The sequence below is a fragment of the Rosa rugosa genome, chromosome 5 (assembly GCF_958449725.1).
Source record: "Rosa rugosa chromosome 5, drRosRugo1.1, whole genome shotgun sequence".
In the NCBI taxonomy this organism is placed as follows: Eukaryota; Viridiplantae; Streptophyta; class Magnoliopsida; order Rosales; family Rosaceae; genus Rosa; species Rosa rugosa.
In genome coordinates, this window is record NC_084824.1 from 30,514,043 (window position 1) to 30,536,878 (window position 22,836).

The 22,836-nt window shown below is 39.6% G+C and overlaps 1 protein-coding gene across 1 annotated transcript; it reads right to left on the reverse strand.

The window, feature by feature from the left end:
• Positions 1 to 10,764: 10,764 nt before the first annotated feature.
• LOC133712377 (galactolipase DONGLE, chloroplastic) lies at positions 10,765 to 12,410 on the reverse strand. Its single transcript, XM_062138488.1, has one exon. It carries the CDS (start codon positions 12,333 to 12,335, stop codon positions 10,920 to 10,922), a length of 1,416 nt encoding a protein of 471 aa, XP_061994472.1. The 5' UTR covers positions 12,336 to 12,410; the 3' UTR covers positions 10,765 to 10,919.
• Positions 12,411 to 22,836: the final 10,426 nt, after the last annotated feature.

The following is a 22,836-nucleotide window of genomic DNA, read 5'->3' on the forward strand; positions in this document are numbered from 1 at the left end:
GGGCTAAATACTGGTTACTACCCTGTGGTTTAGGTCCAAAATCAATTTAGTCCCTGGACTTCTAATTTCATCAAAAACACCCCTGCAGTTTCAATTTTGATCTAATAGGTACAATATGTTAGTCTTCCGATAATTGAGTCATTTAACTTGTTGACGTGGCTCATATATGGCATATGTTTTATGATGTGGTGTTGAGGTGGCATGCATGCATAGTCAATTTAGGAGTGGGTCTCACTATTAGAAATTTATGAAATAAAAAGTTTTTCATTAAATAATTCAACTATAAGTTGAACCCATAACAGACTATTAATGAATTGGACCTATTAGATCAAAATTGAAAATACAGGGTTGTTTTTGATGAAATTAGAAGTCCATGGACTGAATTGATTTTGGACCTAAATCACATGATAGTAACCAGTATTTAGCCCTATATTTTAGTATATAAAAAATAAAAATTTAAAGAGTAAGATTGAGGGGTGACTAGTGATGATTACATGCACGTTGAGGATGGAGTGGATAAACTCACGAATGCCTTCAGAGTGATGACTTCGCAGGCAAGAGGTGATGCTATCATGGTGATGTTGGTGATTATGGTTCCTAAAGTTGTGCTAGAAGTCCTCTTTCTTTTCAGTGCTTTGATGGTGGAAGGAGAAGTGATGATGCGATGAAGGTTGTGTATATGAAATGGAATGAGTATGTGAAGTAAATGGAGCAATTGATTGTAAATAGAGATGAACAATCATGGTGGTGAGTAATGCAAGGAACGGAATGGAGTTAGTGGTGATAGTAATGAGAGAAGCTAAAAAAAATGTAAAGAATATTAGCATTGTTACGTTAATGATGGGATTATGGGAAGATAATGGAAAAAATGGTGAACCGAAGTTAAGATGTGAAGCATTAATAAATAAGAGAAGAGAGAGAAGATTCTCTCCGTTTGTGGCACGGTAAAAGAGGAGTGTAGGGGGGCATGGGCTCTGGTTCTCGGGTGGTTACAAGCAAGGTTTTAAATATCGATATTTTCATATCTATCGGTACTTTGACAAATAGAGATATAAGATATATCGGGGATACAATGTACGAAAATATCGTTTTTGAAAAAAGTCAATTTATTAGAAATTTAGAACTACATATAAATACATATGAATGTCAACTTCATCTACATCCAAAAAGAGACTCTAGGCAGTTGAAAAGTCGCTCGCTGGTCTACGAAAATGCAATAATCAGACCAAGACATATGACCCATATAGTGCGAATTGTAGTGATGAACATGATAGTTATAGATCTCTTTAGAACTGCCGGCTGTTTCTCCTATAAGGGGATAATAAGGATGAACCCAACTAGATGACTGATCATATACTTCTCCATATTGATTACATCCATAAGCATCATAACCAAATTGATTGTTGCCTTCATGAGATTCATTTGAGATCCCACTGCGCTCTGTGCCTAAACTGATAGAGTCAAAACTTAAGGCAATTGAAGAAACATCAGATGGGGTACTTTGATCATCAGTTGCACCTCTAGTCCTCCTCCCATATCTGGTCTTCTCTTGAGCACCATGACCAGCTGTTCTCACTCCGTGGTCTTCATCTTGGGTGGCATGATCAAAATTACCTTCACAGGTAAATTGAAATCCTCCATCCACAGAAGATTGTCCATATTCATATCTTTCACCTCCACCACCTGTTCCGCTTCCACCCTCTCCACCATCATCAGAACTATCTGGAGTTGCTGTACCACCCCACGCATCATCACTATCTGAATTATCTTCTGGGTTTTTAACAACTTCTTCAGATAAGACTCTCTCTACGTTGATTCCAGCATTAGTTGCAGTTTCTACAACTTGTGGAAGAGGTCTTCCAGCTTCATCATCGAGGTGTGCAGGCATAATCCAATCATGAAGTGGATCAATGCCATTATCAAGCGGCTCGCTTGCAACATGAAGTAGATCTATATAGTTGTTTTCATTGACCACATTATTCTTTGCCTGTTTATCTCGCAGCCGCAGCTTCATGTTGTAGTAGCAGTATACAAGCTTTTCCAACTTCTGATATGCCAAACGGTTCCTTTGCTTGGTATGAATAATAGCAAATTTACTCCAATTTCTCTCACACGCAGAAGAAGAAGCCGTTTGTGCCAAAATACGCATTGCAATTTTCTGCATGTTTGGTGCAAAATACCCACATTGTGTCCACCAATCAGCTGTAAAGCTACTACAATGAGTTACTGCTATAATAGATCAACATTTTCTATTAAAGAAATTATATGTGTGTGTATGTGTGTGTTTTAATGAATACATATACGGATATACCACAAACCTGTATTTCTGGTTTCTCTTGTTTTTCTTGCTATGGTTGACCCAAATGATTCCTTTGCATCTCTAAAGCATACAATTTGCATTAACCATTTGAAAATTAGTCATTTCTAATCCCAAATTTTTTTAAGGTTGTCATCAATAAGAAGTTACCTCATCCACAAATGTATCCGCAATTTCTCCATTTATGTAAATTGTTCGACAACTGTTGCCAGAGAGTTTGTGAAACGTGGGCTATAACCAACATCATGTCGATAATGAAAATTTGGGTTTAAGAAATGTGCTACAAACAAGAAACCAAAAAGTTATATAATATAGATCTAACTAAGTAATTATCAAGATACAAACGTATTTCGATATAGAGAATTACTTCTCACCCAAAATCGCCTTGAGGGTATTTATCCAATTCTCCTCACCTAGATTCGCCTTGAGGGGATTTTTTTCCTCACCTAGATTCGCCTTGAGGGGATTTTCTACTCACCTAGATTCACCTTGAGGGGATTTCTCCTCACTCAAATTTGCCTTTAGGAAATCTCTCTTCACACAGATTTTCATTTAGAGAATTACTGAGTTTTTTTTTTTTTTTTTTTATCTCAAATTTTACAGATATTTCTTCACTTTATCGGGATATATCGCAAATATCTAATATATCGGGGATATTTGACGATGTCGGAGAAATTTCGCAGAAACGGTGACATATAAGATATTTACCCCCCTAAATATATCGGTCCGTCGAAAAAAAGAGATATCGGGGCCGAGGATATATCGGAAATATCGCAGAGATTTAGAACCTTGGTTACAAGGTGATGAAACATGAAAGGGGACTAAGTATTTGGGGAATGGAGAATTGGTGGGAAAGAGGAAAGAAGGTGATAATTGGATTTGGATTAGGAAGATTTAAGGTATAGTTAGGGTTTATTGGATGATCGAGGTGAATGTAATGGGTGACATAAAAGGGAATAGTTAAAGCAAACTTAAACTTTGGTGGAACATGAATGAAGGTAGGTGGTGATCTAGTGGCGGAATTGTCGGCCATGGCCATGGTGTTGTGTGCTGCCATTTGTGGTGGTTCACTGGAAGGTTATTAGAGCTTCAATTTAAAATGGATTAATTTCAGTTTACCTACTCTAACTTTAGGTCAATCTTCATGTCAGTCCCTCTTCTTTTAATTTCATCAACATTACCCCTGCACTCTCAATTTTAATCAGCCGTGTCCAATCTTTCACACTCCATCCAAATTGTCCGTCAAGTGATGATGTGGCAAGAGACAGAATAGCTAAATTCCTGTAATACCCCTGGTCAACGTTTCCCTCTTGATTTCTCTACCACTTTGTTTACATCTCCCTTTCTCTATCTTTCTCTCTCTTTCTCCTCTGATTCCAAACCCAGAAAATAAAATTTCCACAAGAAAACACGAACAATCCTTGGGTAGCACAAAATCTCATCTGGTTTACCTCAGAAAAACCTCAAACTCCGATTTGGTTAGTCAATTCTACCCAATTCCTCATATGGGTTCTTCTAATTTCTTCAGAAAAGCCTCAAATTTGATTTGGGCATCAAATTCTACCTCATTTATCATCTGGGCTCTGCTCATTATGGTGATTTCGAGCTAAAACTCTCAGCTTTACCAACGGGAGACACATCCCTCGGCCTCGATGACTCACAAGCCGTACGACTCATAGGAAAGATCATGATGATCGCTGGGTCTGAGTTTGAGCATAGAAGCATCTAGATCAGCTAAGCTGCTAGCAACAAACCCTCTATACTGAAATTTCCACATGAATCGTTTCGGCCAATTGGGCCAGTTTCTAGGTCACTTCCTGAAGATGGTTGGAGTTATCGGCAGTGAGTGGGCCAATTCTGGTCAAGCGATGATGGTTTCGGTGGCTGGACTTGAATTCTGATCAAGCGATGATGGTTCGATGTGCTAAAGCACGATCACCCACATCGAGAGTAGGGTATATAGAAGTCGAAGATATGGACCTGGGTTAGGCCAAGGATGATCGGAACAAGACGCTGATAGTCACAGCAGTGAAGATTGCCTTTGCGTCATTGGAGCACGAATCTCAAGATGTGCGAAATTTCGAAGAGTGCAAGAGACGGGGTAGCCAAAGAAGAACCATACTCCCCCACCCACGGCCCAATATCTGACCCGACATGAACAACTTCGAGAAGATTGAAATTAATCTGGCGTGGGTGAGAATTGGAGAGAGAGAGAGAGAGGAATTGCAGAGAGCTCTCAGGAATCGCAGCCTAACCATTTCGAAACTTCTCGGGAATCTCGAATGGGCCGATTGACTCCTTCGCTGTTGCTCCGCCGCAGCAAGTCCCTCAACCTCCACTGCCGAGACCACGATGTCCGATCAACTTGCTCTTCTTGCAATGGGAAGGAGACAAAACCGGGGTCATTTTAGTCATCTGAGGAATTTGGGGTTTGGGGTCAATGTGGTCAACAAAGACAGAGGAGGAAGAAATAGTGAGGCATGGGTCAGATGAAATGCAAATTGTCCATTATAGCCCTTCTTGTGGGCCCGCCGAAACTGCCACGTCATCACTTGACGGAATATTTGGATGGAGTTTCAAAAATTGGACACGGCTGATTAAAATTGGAAGTACAGAGGTAATCTTGATGAAATTAAAATAATAGGGACTAACATGAAGATTGGCCTAAAGTTGGAGTAGGTAAACTGAAATTAATCCATTATGCCTTAGTCTTCGTATATTTCTTCCTTCTTTTCTTGATTTACACATTCTAAATTTGAGATAGGCTCGATGATAAGCTCTGCATAGAAGTATCAGTACGTAGCTCTCTTAGTAGGACTCGGTACTCAAAGGTAGAACCGAAACATATTTATGATTGGTATTTTATACCTCATCTATTAATAATATGGGTTCTTGACCCAAATCACCAGAATGAGCAAAAGTTATCTTACTTACCCCAGCAACAGATTTTTATTCCCACTTACCCTGTTTAAAACAAAATGACAGTTTTGCCCCTGACTTAATTAATTAATTACAAGTGGCCCTCCCTCTGTCTCTGTCTCTGTCTCTGTCTCTGTCTCTGTCTCTGTCTGTCTCTCTCTCTCTCTCTCTCTCTCTCCCTCTCTCCGGTGACGAAGCAAGGGCTCCTCCTATTTCTTCTTTCTGGCAAACCCCTAGTACTTACGTGTCGAAAGCCACTGAATTGTCGCCGGAATTCGCTACCGAGATCGCCGGGTTCTCTGGAGAAGTCGTCGTTTCAGCGATTAGCAATGGAGGCGAAGATTTAGGGATTTCTAGAGCTTTTCTTATTACTCTGTCGCACAATTTCCCTCCAATTTTTCCTATGGATGTCGAGAAGCTAATTACGATGCTAATTGAGCAGTGTGCGGTGGTTTCAGGCAATTTAGCTTAGTCACCGGTGACGCCAAGAGGTCAAGTTACCGCGATCTCGGAGACAGAGCTCGTTGAGGTTTGTGCCTGGGAGGGTTTCTCAGAGTTTCGTTTAAGCTGATGGGCTCGATGAGTTTTGGAATACCAGATACACCGAGAGGTCAAGTTACGGCAATTTAGCAACGGAGGCGAAGATTACACGGACTGCATCCATCTACTCCGCTCCAATCGACCGGCGGTGGGGGCAGGAGCAGCCCCGAAAGCATTATGTGTCAAGAGAACGATGATTTGGTGCCTAGAGCTTTTTCTGGGTGCCCAAATCAGATTTAAAAAATATATATTTTTTTTTTAAGTAATGGGACAGAATTGAAGGAAGAAAAAAAAAGTTTTGAATGTCTACTGGGGGGCAATAGACGTTTTGAATTGATGTAATCTCTTTGTTTTGTTTTTTTTTTTTTTTCTGTAATCAAAATTTTATTTGTCTAAATTTACGGAGATTAGTTCCCATTCTGGCTCTGAAAGTTCTATTGGGGGGCAATACATGGCTGATAGTCGTCTATTGGGGGGCAATAGACGTCTATTAGGGGGCAATAGACGTCTATTGCCTCTAGATGTCTATTGGGGGCAAAAAAACATTTCCAGTGAGATTTTCAGAAAATTTCGGTGACCAAAATCCGGCCACCGGTGACCGGAATCCGGCGAAAGTTGGTCGGATTCCAGCGGCCGGTGACCGGGCTCCGGCGAAGTCTCCTATGGTTTTTTTTTCTCTCTCTCTAAGTAATAAAGGGGTGAGAGTAAAATGGTATTAAAAAAAATTAAAAAACAAAAAAAAAAATCTTAATGGGGTATTAGGGAAAACCTCTTAAGAGTGTTTTGGGTAAGAGGGAATTAAAAAAACTTAATGGGGTAAGTGGGAAAAAAATCTCTAAAAATGAGGTAAGTAGACAAAAACCCTAATAATATTGGTCAATTCCAAATACGTGTTCTTTTTTCGAATCATTTGTAATACACTTTGAATAAATTTGAAAAGTGATATTTTTTTTATGATAAGATATATAATTGTATTAATGAAAAATGGAATTATAAGCAATGAAATATGGATGATCACTATCAAATATTTTAGATCCAAGATGGATTCTCCCAACAAAAGCCTGGCAAAACCAACAAAAAACACCATGACAAAAAATCATCCACAATTAGAAGAGCTTGCCAACTAGAGTAGCACATAGACACGTGAAGAGCATCAACAATAAAAAAAAAAGAAAAAAAAAAAGAAGAAGAAGGAAGCCTGTTTTGATGACAGGGAAAAATGTCGATTGGGTGTGTAATAACCTCGTTAGAGGAATTGTACGAAACTCGTCGGAGGAATAATACGAACCTCGATAGAGGAATAATACCATCTCGTGAAAGAATCAAAGACAAACATTTCACCCTTCCTTTAGTTTTCTCACCCCTCCCTTTAGCTGTAACGGTCCTCCTCTTGTCGGAGAGCCATCATTCTGTTTCTTTTTTTCGTTTCTCTATCGACCTCTCTCTCTCACTCTCTCTCGTCCGAAAGATACCGAAACAAAGCAAAAATTTCTCCAAGCTCTCTTTTCCTCCACAGGCCATCATTCAATGCCGGACAACCTCCAGTGGCATCATCTCAACCTTACGAAGCTACCTGCAGCGGTTTTGGGTCACGGCACAGTCGGAAACGGCGGCGAAGAGACCGGGTACGTCCAGCCCCGATTTCTTTCCAATTGTGATAACTCGAGCTACAGGCCATCAATCCTCACCAAACTTCATCCTCGAGCTCGCCTCAACTTCCTGAAGCTCCCAGAAGCAGCCTCACACGGCGGCGTGGCCCGAAGCAGTGGCTGCAAGTCAAACCCAATCAAGAACGAAACCGGAGCTATCGATCCAAATATCTTGAGCTACAGGACGTCGTTTTGAGTGATTCTTGAACCAGTGAGCTCGCCTTGAAGTTCTGAACAACTCTTCAGAAGGGATCGAAGCGAGTAGTGGAAGTTTTTACGTCGAACGGGAGCTCGCCGGATTCTGCAAATTTTCCGGCCACCGACGCTTTCGATCAAGATATCTCGAGCTGTAGAGCTTCGTTTTGAGTGATTCTTGAACCAGTGAGTTCGTCTTTAAGTTCTGAACAAGTCTCCTGAAGGAATCGAAGCGAAAGGAGGACATTTTTACGTTGATCGGAGCTTCGCCGGTTTCTGCAAATTCTCGCCGGTTTCTGGAAAAATTTCGGTCACCTCGACTGTTTTAGGTAATTTCAACCACTTCCGGTCATTTTCAGCTTACATGGTAGTTATGAAAGTTGTTAAGCATGATGAGAGGAAGAAGAGCAGCCCGGCCCCGACACCATTGGTGGTGGTCGGCGGCGGCTCTGCCACTAACTCCGGCGGCCCTTTCCGGCCACCTCCGGGGATCAAAAATATGGTTTCTGTACATTTTCAGATTCTATATTTCAATACGATCATTTTGATATATTATACGCAATTTTTGGATATCGTATGATTAAGTTATGAATTTTTAAGTTTAGATCGATTTCGATCGTTAGATTTGTGATCTGTGAAGTTAGGACCGTCAGATGGACTTGTAGTTTTGATATGATGATCTTATGACTGTCCCAGTGGCTTTGTGTGGTCATGGGCGAAGATCCGACCGTTGGATCTTCGTATAAATGCAAAACAGTGATTAGGGAGGCGATTCGTGAGAATCCGTCCGTCGGATTTTCGTATAAATTTGTGAAGATGTTAGTAAGGACGATTCAGGAAGATCCGACCGTTGGATCTTCGTGATGATTTTTGGGGGGTGATCCTAAAGGCGATCCGTGAGGATCCGACCGTTGGATCATCATTTAATTTTGATCCGACCGTTGGATTGTCGTTTGAGTATGTTTTTTTGAGCTATTGGCTAAGTTAAGGTCATGTGTGATTAGGTGATTGACGGTCTCCCTTGGGTGAACGATTTCGGTGTGTATTGTGTTGAATTGAAGACGCAGCGGGAATATCGAGGTGAGTAAATCGCACATGGTTCATTCACGAACCGAAATTCGGTGATTTTATTTAATTGAGAAATTGTGGAAATTGTTTTATGAAAATAAATATTTGTTTTAAATTATATGGACTTGATCGACTACGGTCCATAGGTAAGTAAAATGTATTTAAACTATAAAAATGAATTTCTAGATTTTATTGCATGTGAACTATAGTTGGTATTAGTGGTCACTCTTGTATGGGTGACTACGTATATATATATTTACGTGGAATATATATTGGATGGTGTAATTTACTGAGTTATATTTTGAGCATTACCCTTTGGAATATGTGATTTATCTTAGATGTTGTGTTGTCTATGATAATGGGTAATTGAGTAAAGTGCGATAGTTGAGTCGTTGAGATGAATTAAATGAGGAGTCGAGTGAATTGAGAAAAGCAGTCATTCGTAAGGTGAACCTTGGCCCAGGTGACACTTTACGATACAGTTAGAGCTCTAGTCTGTCTGCCATCATACTGCTTGGGGGATAAACGAGTTATCATATGCCCTTGGGTATGACATGACATACTGAATGGGGTGATTAATATAATTAATCATAAGCCTGTAAGTATGATATACTGAATGGGGTGATTAATCTAATTAATCATAAGCCTGTAAGTATAATATACTGCATGGGATGATTTATATAAATAAATCATAAGCCTGTGAGTATATATTGAGTAAACAGTTGTTTGTTTTTGAGTAGTCATGTTGAGATGTGAGTTGATTGATGCTTGAAGTGACGTTGTACACTTCAATTATTATGCAAAGAAAATACTTGAGTTAAATTTATGCTTGAGTTGATCTGGTTACTTTAAATCGTGCAATCCTTTCATTTACTCATACGAGCTGTCAAAAGCTTACCGGGTTTGTGTTGTTGCAATCCCGGTACACTATTCAAATTGTGTAGCGGGTAATCCTACAGGTCAGGAGAATCAGGACGGTGATCGTGCGGGTTAGAGAATTTGTTTTAGTTTTACAGCAATTGTAATTGTGAGGTGAGTTATGCTCATTTGAGCCTTACAATATAATTTGGTGAGAGTGTGCTGTAATAAACAAATTTGAGATTTGGTTTATGTAATATCGAGCGATGTGAGGTGTGGTTGTTTTGAAAAAAAAAAATTCAGGTTGTATTTATGTGAGTTGTATTAATTCATGTTTCGGATTTGGATTTGTTATTCAAAATCCGGGGCGTGACAGGGTGCGCCGAAGATAAGCTCGGTGAAAAGGTGGACCGTCTCAGAGGAGTTACGTCGATAACAACAAAGATCAGAAACTAGGGAATAATGACCCGATCTAAAAAAGTGGCAGCTGATCTAGGGTTTTTCCCTAAGTGTCGCTGCAAAGAGGAGAGCATTAGTCCTTCCTACGAGGTTGTCAGGAAAGAGACGAGGTTGATCGGTATCTGATAGGGTGCCATGGAACGAGCTTCCTAGAATCCCTAATAGAACAAACCATAATTTTTTTTATTAGACAAATTAAGTTGATACAAAAACCAACAAATCTAACTTAGATAGATAGTGTATTATACGTACACTTCCAACTCGTATACAGCCAATCTAGATCTCATGCCAACACATAAATTTGATACTAGATAGGGTTATAGAAGAAAAAAAAACATGGAGATAATTGCAAGTTGTATATCATAGTAGTTTTTACGTAAAGTTTTAATCAATTTTATTCCCATATGCTTGTTAATTATCTAGTTGGATATCTGTATAATGAGTCATTGATTGACCCAAGTGTGCATTAAAGATGTATTTTCCCTATTATTAGATCGTCTAATTTCATCAACAACACTAAATCTCTCATATCTAATTTTCTTTAGCAATGATATTTGCATATCTGTCATTCTGTCATACCAAATATGGTGGAAAGAAACATACAAATCCATAATCGATCTCAGATACTTAATTAGTTGCATATTATTTATACTTGTACAAGATCCAAAGGGGACCTTAATTAGGTTATTATGTATCTCTATGATTGGAAAAGAAACAAAGAAATCCATAATTATGCAAAGTTTAATGAATGGTCTGATTGCTTACAAAAATTTAACTTCTTGATTGGTCTTCCAGAGGTCACAGAACCCTACTACAGTACACTAACCCTAGATAGAATGCGAGATCAAAATACCCCTTTTCCTAAAAAGAATTTACAAGGCTGGGGAGTTAATTGAACAGAAGAAATATATAAATTATGTTCTTTGTGATTGAACCTGCAGATTCACCATATTGCTTTCAGCAGTAGTACTACTACTTCTCCATGGGATTGGTAGCTGCAGATTCAAATTTTGCGCACTAATTATATTCGAGAGCAATACTTTTGCCTTGTTCACAAAATCCCCACCTTGATTGTCTCTCTGACTCTCCATTGATGGTCTCTTGGGGCATTTGAGCAAGCTGATATAAGTCCCCAGATCATGAACACACGAAGGGTTTTGCATGTTGAAGAAATCAAGCACCAATTCAACACCAACATGTGCATAACAGGAGCAACTCCAAGGGAACTCAAATGACAATCGCTCACTGCCCAAAACCCTAAAATTCTCATGATTGAACACCATTCCGGGCATCTTTGTGATCGGATCGTTCACGTTTACTATCCTCAACACTTTGACACCCAACTCTTCACATCGCATCTTGAACCCGGGGTTCCCAACTCTGGGGCCTCCGAAGGAAAACACGGTGACGGGTGTTTTCATGCTCGAATTGACACGATTCAACCCTAGCTCCGTGATGTCGTAAGCGAGAAGAAGAGCCAGAGAACTTCCCATGCTGTGTCCTGCTAAGGTTATGCTTAACTCCTCGCCTTTGTACTTGTTTAGTAGCCTCGACACTTCGGAAAGAAGCTGCTCCCGGCAACTTCCTAGCCCGAACCTACTGTCGCTTTCATCGGACGTGTACAAGCTGAGAAACCCAGACTCTACTTTCACATCAGGCCGTTCATTATGAGGATCAAGCCTTGCCGGAGTGAGGGAGCTCATTAGGTTTGCCACCCACTCAGGGTTTGTAACCGTGCCTCGGAAGGTGATGATAATATCTCTCCTTCCTAGCCGCTTCACCGCTTCGTCAGTGGCAACGGCCACATATCCGATCCAGCGTCCGCACGACTCGCCGTTTTGGATGGGAATGTTGATGTCGGGGGTAGCATAGATGTACTTGGTGACTTCATAGCCGCTGCTCTCCATCCCAATCTCTCTCAGCATGTTTCTCTTGCTGTACTTGCAGTTGAGGTAGCGTTTCGAATTGGGGTCCAGGTCGAAAGCGTTGTAACACGCCTTTACAAAGTCGCCGTACCGGATTATCTCTTGCCGGAGAAGAGGGTGCAATGGGTCTACTAGATTTTCCCAGTTGTCGGAGCCTTGAATCTCTCTCCACGAATGAGACAAAGAAGTAGTACTAGTACTAGAACCAGAGCTAGCTCTAGCTGCTACTTCAATGACCACCGGAGATGCGACAACCGTTTGTTTTGTAGGAGAAGCTGTTGCTAATTTGGTTCGTTTGGGCAGACAAACCTGCCCGATACAAACCGACCGCAGCGGCCGAGTGGTTTCGGAAAATGCAACATGGTTTAAGTTTGTGTTGGGCATGTGAATGTTCATGGAAGCCATGATTGCCGGCCAAGCTCTATTCGAAAAGAAGATGAGAGAGCTCAGCTAGCTAGAGGTAGATAGAGAGGGTTCAGAGAGTTGTGGCACTTGAGTTCTGAGAGCAGGGAGCAGGGGAGGTATATATGAAGAGGGGGCGTGTGAGATTTTCGTCTCATTTCTCTCATGGTATGTGTGTGGGGGAGGAGGTGGGCCAGTCGAGAGAAAAGTAAAAGCATGTTTGGCGAGTATTTGACCAGAGATCTTCAAAATTCCAAAAAGGATTTAATTTAAGTGGTCGGTTGGGTTTTGAGGCCAAAAATGTATAGACGTATATACCCCTCTGATTTCTGTTGCGGCTGTGACCCTTTTTGTGATGATTCCGTCCTATTCCCTTTGATGTTGTTGACTTCAAAGTTTGAAACCTCAGGTTTTTCATTTTAATTTTGCTCCGTGGTCGGAAAACCCAAATACATGAGTGACACTTAAGTCAAGTCGTGTCATTTATTGTTTATGTATGGCAGATTTTTATTTCCAAAGAAAAGGGGAGAAAAGAGATTTGAACCCTAGCTAGTGTTTCATATGTCATGTTTTGTTTTTCGACTAGCGTCACTTTAATAATAGCTACATATGTTTTGGCAAATCAACTTTGTAACAGATTTGTAATTCGGACTAGTTATTGCCTATCTACTATGTGTTTCACAGTTTGGGTTTGCCGTTTTGTTTTCTACTTTTCTTGTATTCTTTCTTCAAATGTTTTTAGTTATTGTTTTTGTAAGCTTTTCTTCTTTCTTTCTTTTTTTTGCCAATTTTTCCTTATAAGCTGAAGAACGCTCAACTTATGAACAAACGCGAATATTATATGCTCTGATGCTTTAAGTACATATATACATTGCTTTTCTTTTTGTGTCACTATGCGAGGTCACAATTAGAAATATTTATTTAAAATTTCACACTAGGCCTTCCGAATTTCAGAATAGAACAGACACCGTTCTAGTGTCCATTATAATTCTTCAATTTAGAAAAAACATATACAATCCAGTCTTTCGCAAATAGTGGTCATTTGCTGTATTTCATACTTTGACCAAATTTAACATATAGTCAAATCCAAATTCTGTTTTGATAGCAAAAAAAGTAGACAGAAGTGATTGAAGAAAACTCTTGTCTTTTAGATTCGCAAAAAACTCCTCTACTACAAGTCCCCATTAAAATGAATAATAAAATGTTCTGTTGATTAGTTCATACGGTGTTATATGTACAGGTTCTTGTTGAAAATTGGCTTGATACGTGAAAATCTTAAAATAATACTTCTAATACTTTGTGGTATTGCACTCTTCTATTATTAGACCACATATTACATGGGAACTGAATCCCTAAAATCGATTCACCATATACCATGTATTATACCAATTAATTAAAAATAAGTATAAATTACTAAATAAGTGATATCCACATTTACTCATATTTTCAACATATGAAGCTCAGCCAAAAAAGTTCTTACATAACTCATTAACACAATGCAAAATTCAACGAAAAATGTGGCAGATCTCTCTCAAATAGAAGAGATGGTGAACCCCATCCCCATCTTAACTGTTTCTTTTGTACCTTAACCTAAGGATGGTCTTCAATCTCAGCAATAATTTTTGCTACCGAGATCTTCCACTCTTACTCGATCTTTTCTTTTTGGAAGGAGAAACAACCCATTGGAGAAAGTTCGGCACAGGCCTTCTTACCATGTTTTAGCATTTCAATTGGAGCTTCACGTCGAGTCCCGGATTGGTCGTCAGAAGGAAAAAAAAAGAAAAAAGATCTCTTGTGTGATGAGATTCATTCTATTATTCGGGGAAATATATACATAAATATCTGTTATAATATTGAGAGGAGATCCAAAAGTGATATATGCATTTGGCAGAGTTGGCATGGGATGATATATCATCATCGGATATGCTAAACAAAACAAGAAAAACAACACCCCAATCCCACATTATTCATGCACTACAAATAAACACTCTATCAATAAAGGTCAAGAAGTCATTTGCGCCAAATCTTATTTGTCAAATAAGTTGCAATAATTAAGCAATGTTTAGAGAAATTTAATTATGGAACACCTGATGTACGTGATTAGAGGAAGTTTTGACGAAGTAATAACCTGTATTGTTGATGTCATGGATGTATGAATGCAAAGAGATATCGAATATTTGTACAAATTAAAGCAACTTTGAGTTGGTTGTAAATTCAATGATCAAATGCTTTTTTATTTATTTATAAAAATATAATTAAATATTGTCTTCACAACTGATATTGATAAAAAGTCAGAATAGATAAAAAGTCATTTTGGCTAGCCACTTTTAAAATACGTATGTATCAATTCGAGGAATTATTTTGTGGTCCCGGACTCCCAGAGTATCACGTGGTACTGCCATGTGGTGGTTCAAGCCAAGAGTATCACTTGAATTTGGTGGAGGCCATGGGAGGTGAAAAAAAGAAGAAGATAAATTAAATTAAGAGACTAATCAGAAATAACTGCGAGACATATAGGCTAATCAGAAATAACTGCGAGACATATAGGCCAATAACATTAATGTGGACCACCACGCGTACCATGGTCCGGGACTATGTTATAATTTCTCTCTATTTTAGCTAGTTTTGAATTTATATTATTTATTGATAGAAGAAAAATAGTTTAAATGCATTTATAAATTAAGTAGAATAACTTAAAAGGAACGTTTTAAATTAACAAAAATAATAGAGACTATCATCTCACTCTCTATGATGAAGTGACGTTAGCTCAGTGGTTAGAGCACCCACTACCTAAGATCGAGGTTATGGATTTGAGTCACCATGGGGGTAGAAGTGAGATCCTTTGATCATCTTTAAAAAAAAAAAAAAAATCATCTCGCTCTCTATATTTAGGAGCAAAATAGTTAAAACTAAAAATCGAGTCACTTAGGAGTCAGTGCAGCTGTTAAAATTGATAAAGAACTAAACATGTCCAAGATAAAGAGATGCTCTTACAATTTTTCCTAAATTATATAGATGAGCCTTCCATTTTTTTCCCTTTCTTTTGGTGAAATGAAAGACACCCGAAAAAGATAATTAGCTACAACGTTTGGCTGCCCGATATGAAACAATCGAATTAATAAAAGTAGCGGGAAGTAGTTCACCTCTAGAGGTTTTGACGTACGTTTGGTCTGCCCGATATTGTTTCATATTGACTTGGTTGTTGAATTATTTATTGATTGCAAAACAGTTTAACAACCAAGACATTTAGTAGAAATTGCTCAAAAAAAAAATAAAAAAATCGAATAAAAGTAGCGGGAGTAGACATGAATGCCAAAACTCTAATCATCATAGTTATATGGTTTTTGTATTGTCTAACGTTAATCTTAGTAGCGCAACAATCATCCTTGGCGGAGATTTTCCATACGTAGCTAAGTCACCATATTAATATTCCTATTCGTAATGGAAAACCGACCCAACAAACTAAAGAGCTTCAACAAACTAAAGAGCTAGCTTCGACCTGCAGTCAAAGAACTCTTGCTGTCTTGCATCTAAGGCTCCAAGAACATGTCAGAATGGAAGACGTACGTTTGGTCTGCCCGATATGAAACAATAACAACATGAGTTTGCAATTTGGATTGCTAAGATTTTTACAGTTGAAACTTGGAAGTGAAAGCAGAGAAGTAGCTCCCCAAGTCAGTATGAGACCGCGCCGACTATTTTATCAACTCTACTGAAATCACATTACCCGATCCGACCTGACCCGACTGATAACCTATATATTAGGGCACGCGCGCTTCATATTTGACGCACGCCTTGCGCGCTTGAGAATAGAGATGGTTCCTGTGCAGTGAGCACGGCTACAAGAATATTCAACGCGGCGAGTAGTCCCTGTAAGTGGACACTGATATTATTAAAATGGGGGTTTTATCGGAAATTCTACAATGCTCCGAGCTTGCCATGCTTGGGCACGTCAGCTTATTATGGACCGTTGGATATAAAGTCAGAAATCTAACGGTTGAAAAAGTTGACCGGGTGACCTGTTATTCCATTCTCTTTCTTTCAACACTATGCCATCACCAGCATCAACACCAACACAATGGGACACTGGCTGTAGCTTTGCGTGATTATCATCCACAGATTCACTCCCCAAATTCATAACTAACAAAAACCCAGGGTCCCCAATTCAATTAGATCAAGATCGAGAGCAAGAACTTTCATTCCGGTTCATGGCCCAAATCTACCAAATATCAGAAGTCCAAATCAAAATTCGATCTTTCACTATAAATCAAACCCATGCGATGCAGTTGGGACCTTAGACTCTGACCTCGATCGACATCGTTGTTTAATATACTGTAAACCCAGGGCCAAACCCGACCCAATCCCCGACCACCCTCCTCCACCTCACTTTCAGCTATGACCACACTTGCTTCTCCACCGCTTCGAAGAGGGTCGTCGCGACCACAACCAAACGAAGCCGCTTCATGTAGCGGCAACTCTTCTATCATCCATCACCGGAAATCATGCATCAAATCTCACCAGCACGGCAGCACCTGTTTCTGGTAAGAGCCAAAGTTGGAAACGAAACAACAAAACTTAGAATAGCTACCATGAGCAGTAAAATTAAAAACCCAACTAGGCGGAGGCCGACTCCGCCCACACACCAATTCGTCCAAAACTACAATAAAATTGAAAACCAAATTCACCAAGACGTAGAGTTCAATGAGAAAGCTAAATTTCATACCTCCTGCACTGCGAAAAGTGACCCTACTCGCCGACTTGGAGAAACCGTCGGCTTTCGATTGTCCTCCCTCACTCAAAGATTGGAAAAATTGAGACTAGAGGCATAACGCGGCGAAGAGACAAATCCAACGGCACCGGTGCGCCGATGTGACGCGGCCTGAAGGCGGAGCACCAGAATCAGATCGTCTTGACGGGTTATCGAGTAGAGGAGACGGGTCGAAGGCTGGATCGTCTGATCTGACTTGGGCTATTTATAGGCCCCAAATAATAATTAAAGGACGGTCCTGATTAGTAGGTGGTGAGATCAAAGGTCCAGATCGCTCCATCTAAATTTTTCATTTTGTTAAACTAATTTAACTAGCTTCAGACTTTTGAAACTTGAAAAAAAAATATCTCGGGTGTCCCAAAAAACCTCCAAAAATTTTCACAAACTTATCTTGTAGCATACTTTATTATAGTGTCCCAAGCCTTATATATGTGGTCTTTATGTCATCATTCAACCAAGAGGTTCTATATGTTATTTTGGTTGACTAAGTGGATCGAAGTCGAAACTATGATGAAATTGACTAAATTTTTGACAATTACATATAATTATTCCAATACTATCATCCAACGGTCAATTCCCCCATTTTCATTTTTCTCGATAGGGTTGCTCTTTGAGAAATTTGATATATAAATATATATTTATAAGTTGACCAAGCGGATCAAAATTCAGACAATTCCGTGATAGTAATGGCGTGGATCCACTCGGTCAACCGATTAAGCTTTAATAAGCCTATATTTTTTCACTACAAGCTTCAAAGAGCAAGGGTGTCATCGGAACGTACACTTGAGACACTGTCCGTTAGATATAACAAGTACATTATTTTAGGCTTCGGGTTCAAAATTCTGACAATTTTGTGATAGTAATGACGTGGATCCACTCAGTCAACCGATTAAGCTTTAATAACCCTATATTTTTTCACTACAAGCTTCAAACAGCAAGGGTGTCATCGGATCTTACACTTGAGACACTGTCCGTTAGATAAGACAAGTACATTATTTTAGGCTTCGGGTTCAAAATTCAGACAATTCCGAGATAGTAATGACGTGGATCCACTCGGTCAACCGATTAAATTTTAATAAGCCTATATTTTTCCACTACAAGCTTCATAGAGCAAGGGTGTCATCGGATCGTACACTTGAGACACTGTCCGTTAGATATAACAAGTACATTATTTTAGGCTTCGGGTTCAAAATTCAGACAATTCCGTCATAATAATGACGTCAATCCACTCGGGCAACCGATTAAGCTTTAATAACCCTATATTTTTTCACTACAAGCTTCAAAGAGCAAGGGTGTCATCGGATCTTACACTTGAGACACTGTCCGTTAGATAAGACAAGTACATTATTTTAGGCTTCAGGTTCAAAATTCAGACAATTCCGAGATAGTAATGACGTGGATCCACTCGGTCAACTGATTAAATTTTAATAAGCCTATATTTTTCAACTACAAGCTTCATAGAGCAAGGGTGTCATCGGATCGTACACTTGAGACACTGTCCGTTAGATATAACAAGTACATTATTTTAGGCTTCGGGTTCAAAATTCAGACAATTTTGTGATAGTAAGGACATGGATCCACTCGGTCAACCGATTAAGCTTTAATAACCCTATATTTTTTCACTACAAGCTTCAAAGAGCAAGGGTGTCATCGGATCTTACACTTGAGACACTGTCCGTTAGATATAACAAGTACATTATTTTAGGCTTCGGGTTCAAAATTCAAACAATTCCGAGATAGTAATGACATGGATCCACTCGGTCAACCGATTAAGCTTTAATAACCCTATATTTTTTCACTACAAGCTTCAAAGAGCAAGGGTGTCATCGGATCTTACACTTGAGACATTGTCCGTTAGATATAACAAGTACATTATTTTAGGCTTCGGGTTCGAAATTCAGACAATTCCGTAATAGTAATGACGTCGATCCACTCGGTCAACCGATTAAAGCTAAATAAGCCTTAGTCGTTTGACCGAGCCGTCGGCATACTATCAATGATGGAATTTTCTAAATTTTTGACCCAAAGCCTAAAATAATGTACTTGACACATCTGACGGAAGGATTCTTAAGTGTAAGATCCTATGACGGCCATGCCCTTTGAAGCTTGTAGTGAAAAAACAATAGGATTATTAAAACTAAGTCGTTTGACCGAGCTGATCAACATCCTAATGATGACGGATTTATCCGAATTTTTGAACTGAAGCCTGAAATAATGTACATGCCACATCTGACGGAAGAATTTCTCAAGTGTACGATCTGATGACAGCCTTGCCCTTTGAAGCTTGTAGTGAAAAAAAATAGGGTTATTAAGTTTTAGTCGTTTGACCGAGCCGATCGACATCCGATCGATGACGGATTTGTCCGATTTTTGGAACTAAAGCCTAATATAATATACTTGGCACATCTGACGGAAGGATTCTCATCTGTACTATCCGATGATGGCCTTGCCCTTAGAAGGTTGTATAGAAAAAAAATAGGGTTATTAAGCCTTAGTCGTTTGACCGAGCCGATCGACATCCGATCGATGACGGATTTGTCCGATTTTTGGAACTAAAGCCTAAGATAATATACTTGGCACATCTGACGGAAGGATTCTCAAGTTTACGATCCGATGATGGCCTTGCCCTTAGAAGGTTGTATAGAAACAAATAGGGTTATTAAGACTTAGTCATTTGACCGAGCCGATCGACATCCGATCGATGACGGATTTGTCCGATTTTTGGAACTAAAGCCTAAGATAATATACTTGGCACATCTGACGGAGGGATTCTCAAGTGTACGATCGGATGATGACCTTGCCCTTTGAAGCTTGTAGTGAAAAAAAATAGGGTTATTAAGTTTTAGTCGTTTGACCGAGCCGATCGACATCCGATCGATGACAGATTTGTCCGATTTTTGGAACTAAAGCCTAATATAATATACTTGACACATCTGACGGAAGGATTCTCAAGTTTAAGATCCGATGATGGCCTTGCCCTTAGAAGGTTGTATAGAAGAAAAAAATAGGGTTATTAAAGGGTTGACTGCTTTGTTTGATGTCATCGGATCGTACACTTGAGACACTGTCCGTTAGATATAACAAGTACATTATTTTAGGCTTCGGGTTCAAAATTCAGACAATTCTGTGATAGTAATGGCGTGGATCCACTTGGTCAACCGATTAAGCTGTAATAACCCTATATTTTTTCACTACAAGCTTCAAAGAGCAAGGGTGTCATCGGATCGTACACTTGAGACACTGTCCGTTAGATATAACAAGTACATTATTTTAGGCTTCGGGTTCAAAATTCAGACAATTCCGTGATAGTAATGACATGGATCCACTCGGTCAACCGATTAAGCTTTAATAACCCTATATTTTTTAACTACAAGCTTCAAAGAGCAAGGGTGTCATCGGATCTTACACTTGAGACACTGTCCGTTAGATATAACAAGTACATTATTTTAGGCTTCGGGTTCAAAATTCAGACAATTCCGTGATAGTAATGACGTAGATCCACTCGGTCAACCGATTAAGCTTTAATAACCCTATATTTTTTAACTACAAGCTTCAAAGAGCAAGGGTGTCATCGGATCTTACACTTGAGACACTGTCCATTAGATATAACAAGTACATTATTTTAGGCTTCGGGTTTGAAATTCAGACAATTCCGTAACAGTAATGACGTCGATCCACTCGGTCAACCGATTAAGCTTTAATAAGCCTATATTTTTTCACTACAAGCATCAAAGAGCAAGGGTGTCATCGGATCGTACACTTGAGACACTGTCCGTTAGATATAACAAGTACATTATTTTAGGCTTCGGGTTCAAAATTCAGACAATTCCGTCATAATAATGACGTCGATCCACTCGGGCAACTGACTAAGGTATTTTTCTTATTTTTATTAACTTCCCACTTTGAATGACTAGATCGTTAATGAATACAAGATTTGGGACACAATATTAGAGTACACATCACGACGAGTCTCTAAGAATTTTTGGGAATTTTTACGGACGCCCAGCTATTTATTAAGATTTTTCAAAGTTTAAAAATTTTAAAAATTATTTTTAGAAAATATAGAAATATTTTTTTTTTGAGAAGAAAATATTTGTTAATTTTTTTTACGAGGTGCCATCTGGACCGTCCACTCTCCACTGTTTGATCTGAACCGTTGATCGAAACTATTTATCTGGGCTCCAAAGATTGATGAGATCAAGTTCTCGATCTGGACACAAGCAAGGATGACCCGACCGGAGCTCCGGCGCTAGGCGGCGTCACGGCGGCACACCAGCGAGGACAAGGATGGCTTATTTCCGGCGCTTTTCATCAAGTCGGTCGAGGAACTCCCCTACAACGTCCGTCATCCACATCGACGCCGTCCTGGCCTCCGCCGTCAATCTCATGAGGATCATGTCGGCTCATGGCTGCAAGGTCTTGGCCGGAGATGAAGGTGGTGCTGCCGCCGATGTCGGAGTGCAAGGGTGCCAGAGAGCTTCGAGCAGAACTAAGGCCGTGAGCAGGTGGAGCTTCCACGTTGCTCATATTTCTTTCTGTGATTCATTCCATTCTGTTTCTGGATTTTTTAGCAGAACAGCAGAGAAGAAGAGGTGACGAGATCAAAACGGGAAGATGAAATTGGTGATACCCATCAGCTAACCAAACTAATGGCTGAGAATTTGGCACCTCTCTATTAATTTTTTTCGAGGCCTTCTGCCACCCTCTCTCCCTCTGCCTGTTCGAAATTCGATTGCAGGTCAAATATTGAATGGGAATTGAATTTGGTGTGAAATTCAAGATCAGATCGAGTGAGTGAGTTGGTCAAATCCGGGCTGAATTCTGCAGCTGACAGTGAAAATGAGTTTGGAAGAATGGAGAGATATGGTTATACTTACGGTGAGGAGCATGGTGATGAACACTCCCACGAGAACTCAATCCAAGATCCATTTCTACCTAGATAAATTCATTAATCAATTCACCCTGGTCTGCATTAATTTCATTTCACACAAAACCCAGTCTGTGTAAAACTTGGAACTGGGAACCGACTAACCGGCTAAACCTTTCCTATATGCATTATATTTTAATAAACAGTCACGTGAAAATCACGTGGGTGGACCCCAAAACTTCGAGCACCGTATGCTCCGAGCACGGAAGACGTTCCCGGGTTTTATGATGCAAACCCTACGACTGTACGCGATATCTTTCTGGGTGCCCACTTCACTACACTTTACCCATTTAAAGATATTATTGGCACTGTGAATTCATATATATATACACTCAAAAAAAGGTCACTGCATTAGGTCGTCATTCTTTGACTACCCCCATTGCCCTATAAGCTTTTCGATCTTTTGCCCGAAATATATATCCATTAAGATTTGAGACTATCCCAAGATTGTACTATTTCTAGCGACAACGTCGTTCAAGCCAGTCTTTCATTTCTATCCTTAATCCACTATATCTGATAAATGTTTTTTTTTTTTTTTTTTTTTATGGAAGGATTTTTATTCAACAAAAGATATAATACAAGCAAAAAATTCAAAACGGGCCTAAAGAAACAAACCCAACAAACAAACCCAAATAGCTCTACAAGAGCTTCAACCAAGATGTAAATATATCAGGAGAGGGATGACGTAGTGATGTTGCCGCCACCAGCCAAATCAAATGGTGACACATAAATGTCACCAAATCGGTTGGCAAAAACTTGAAATCCAACCAAATCAATTCCGCACGAGAACAGCAACACATAACCCATCC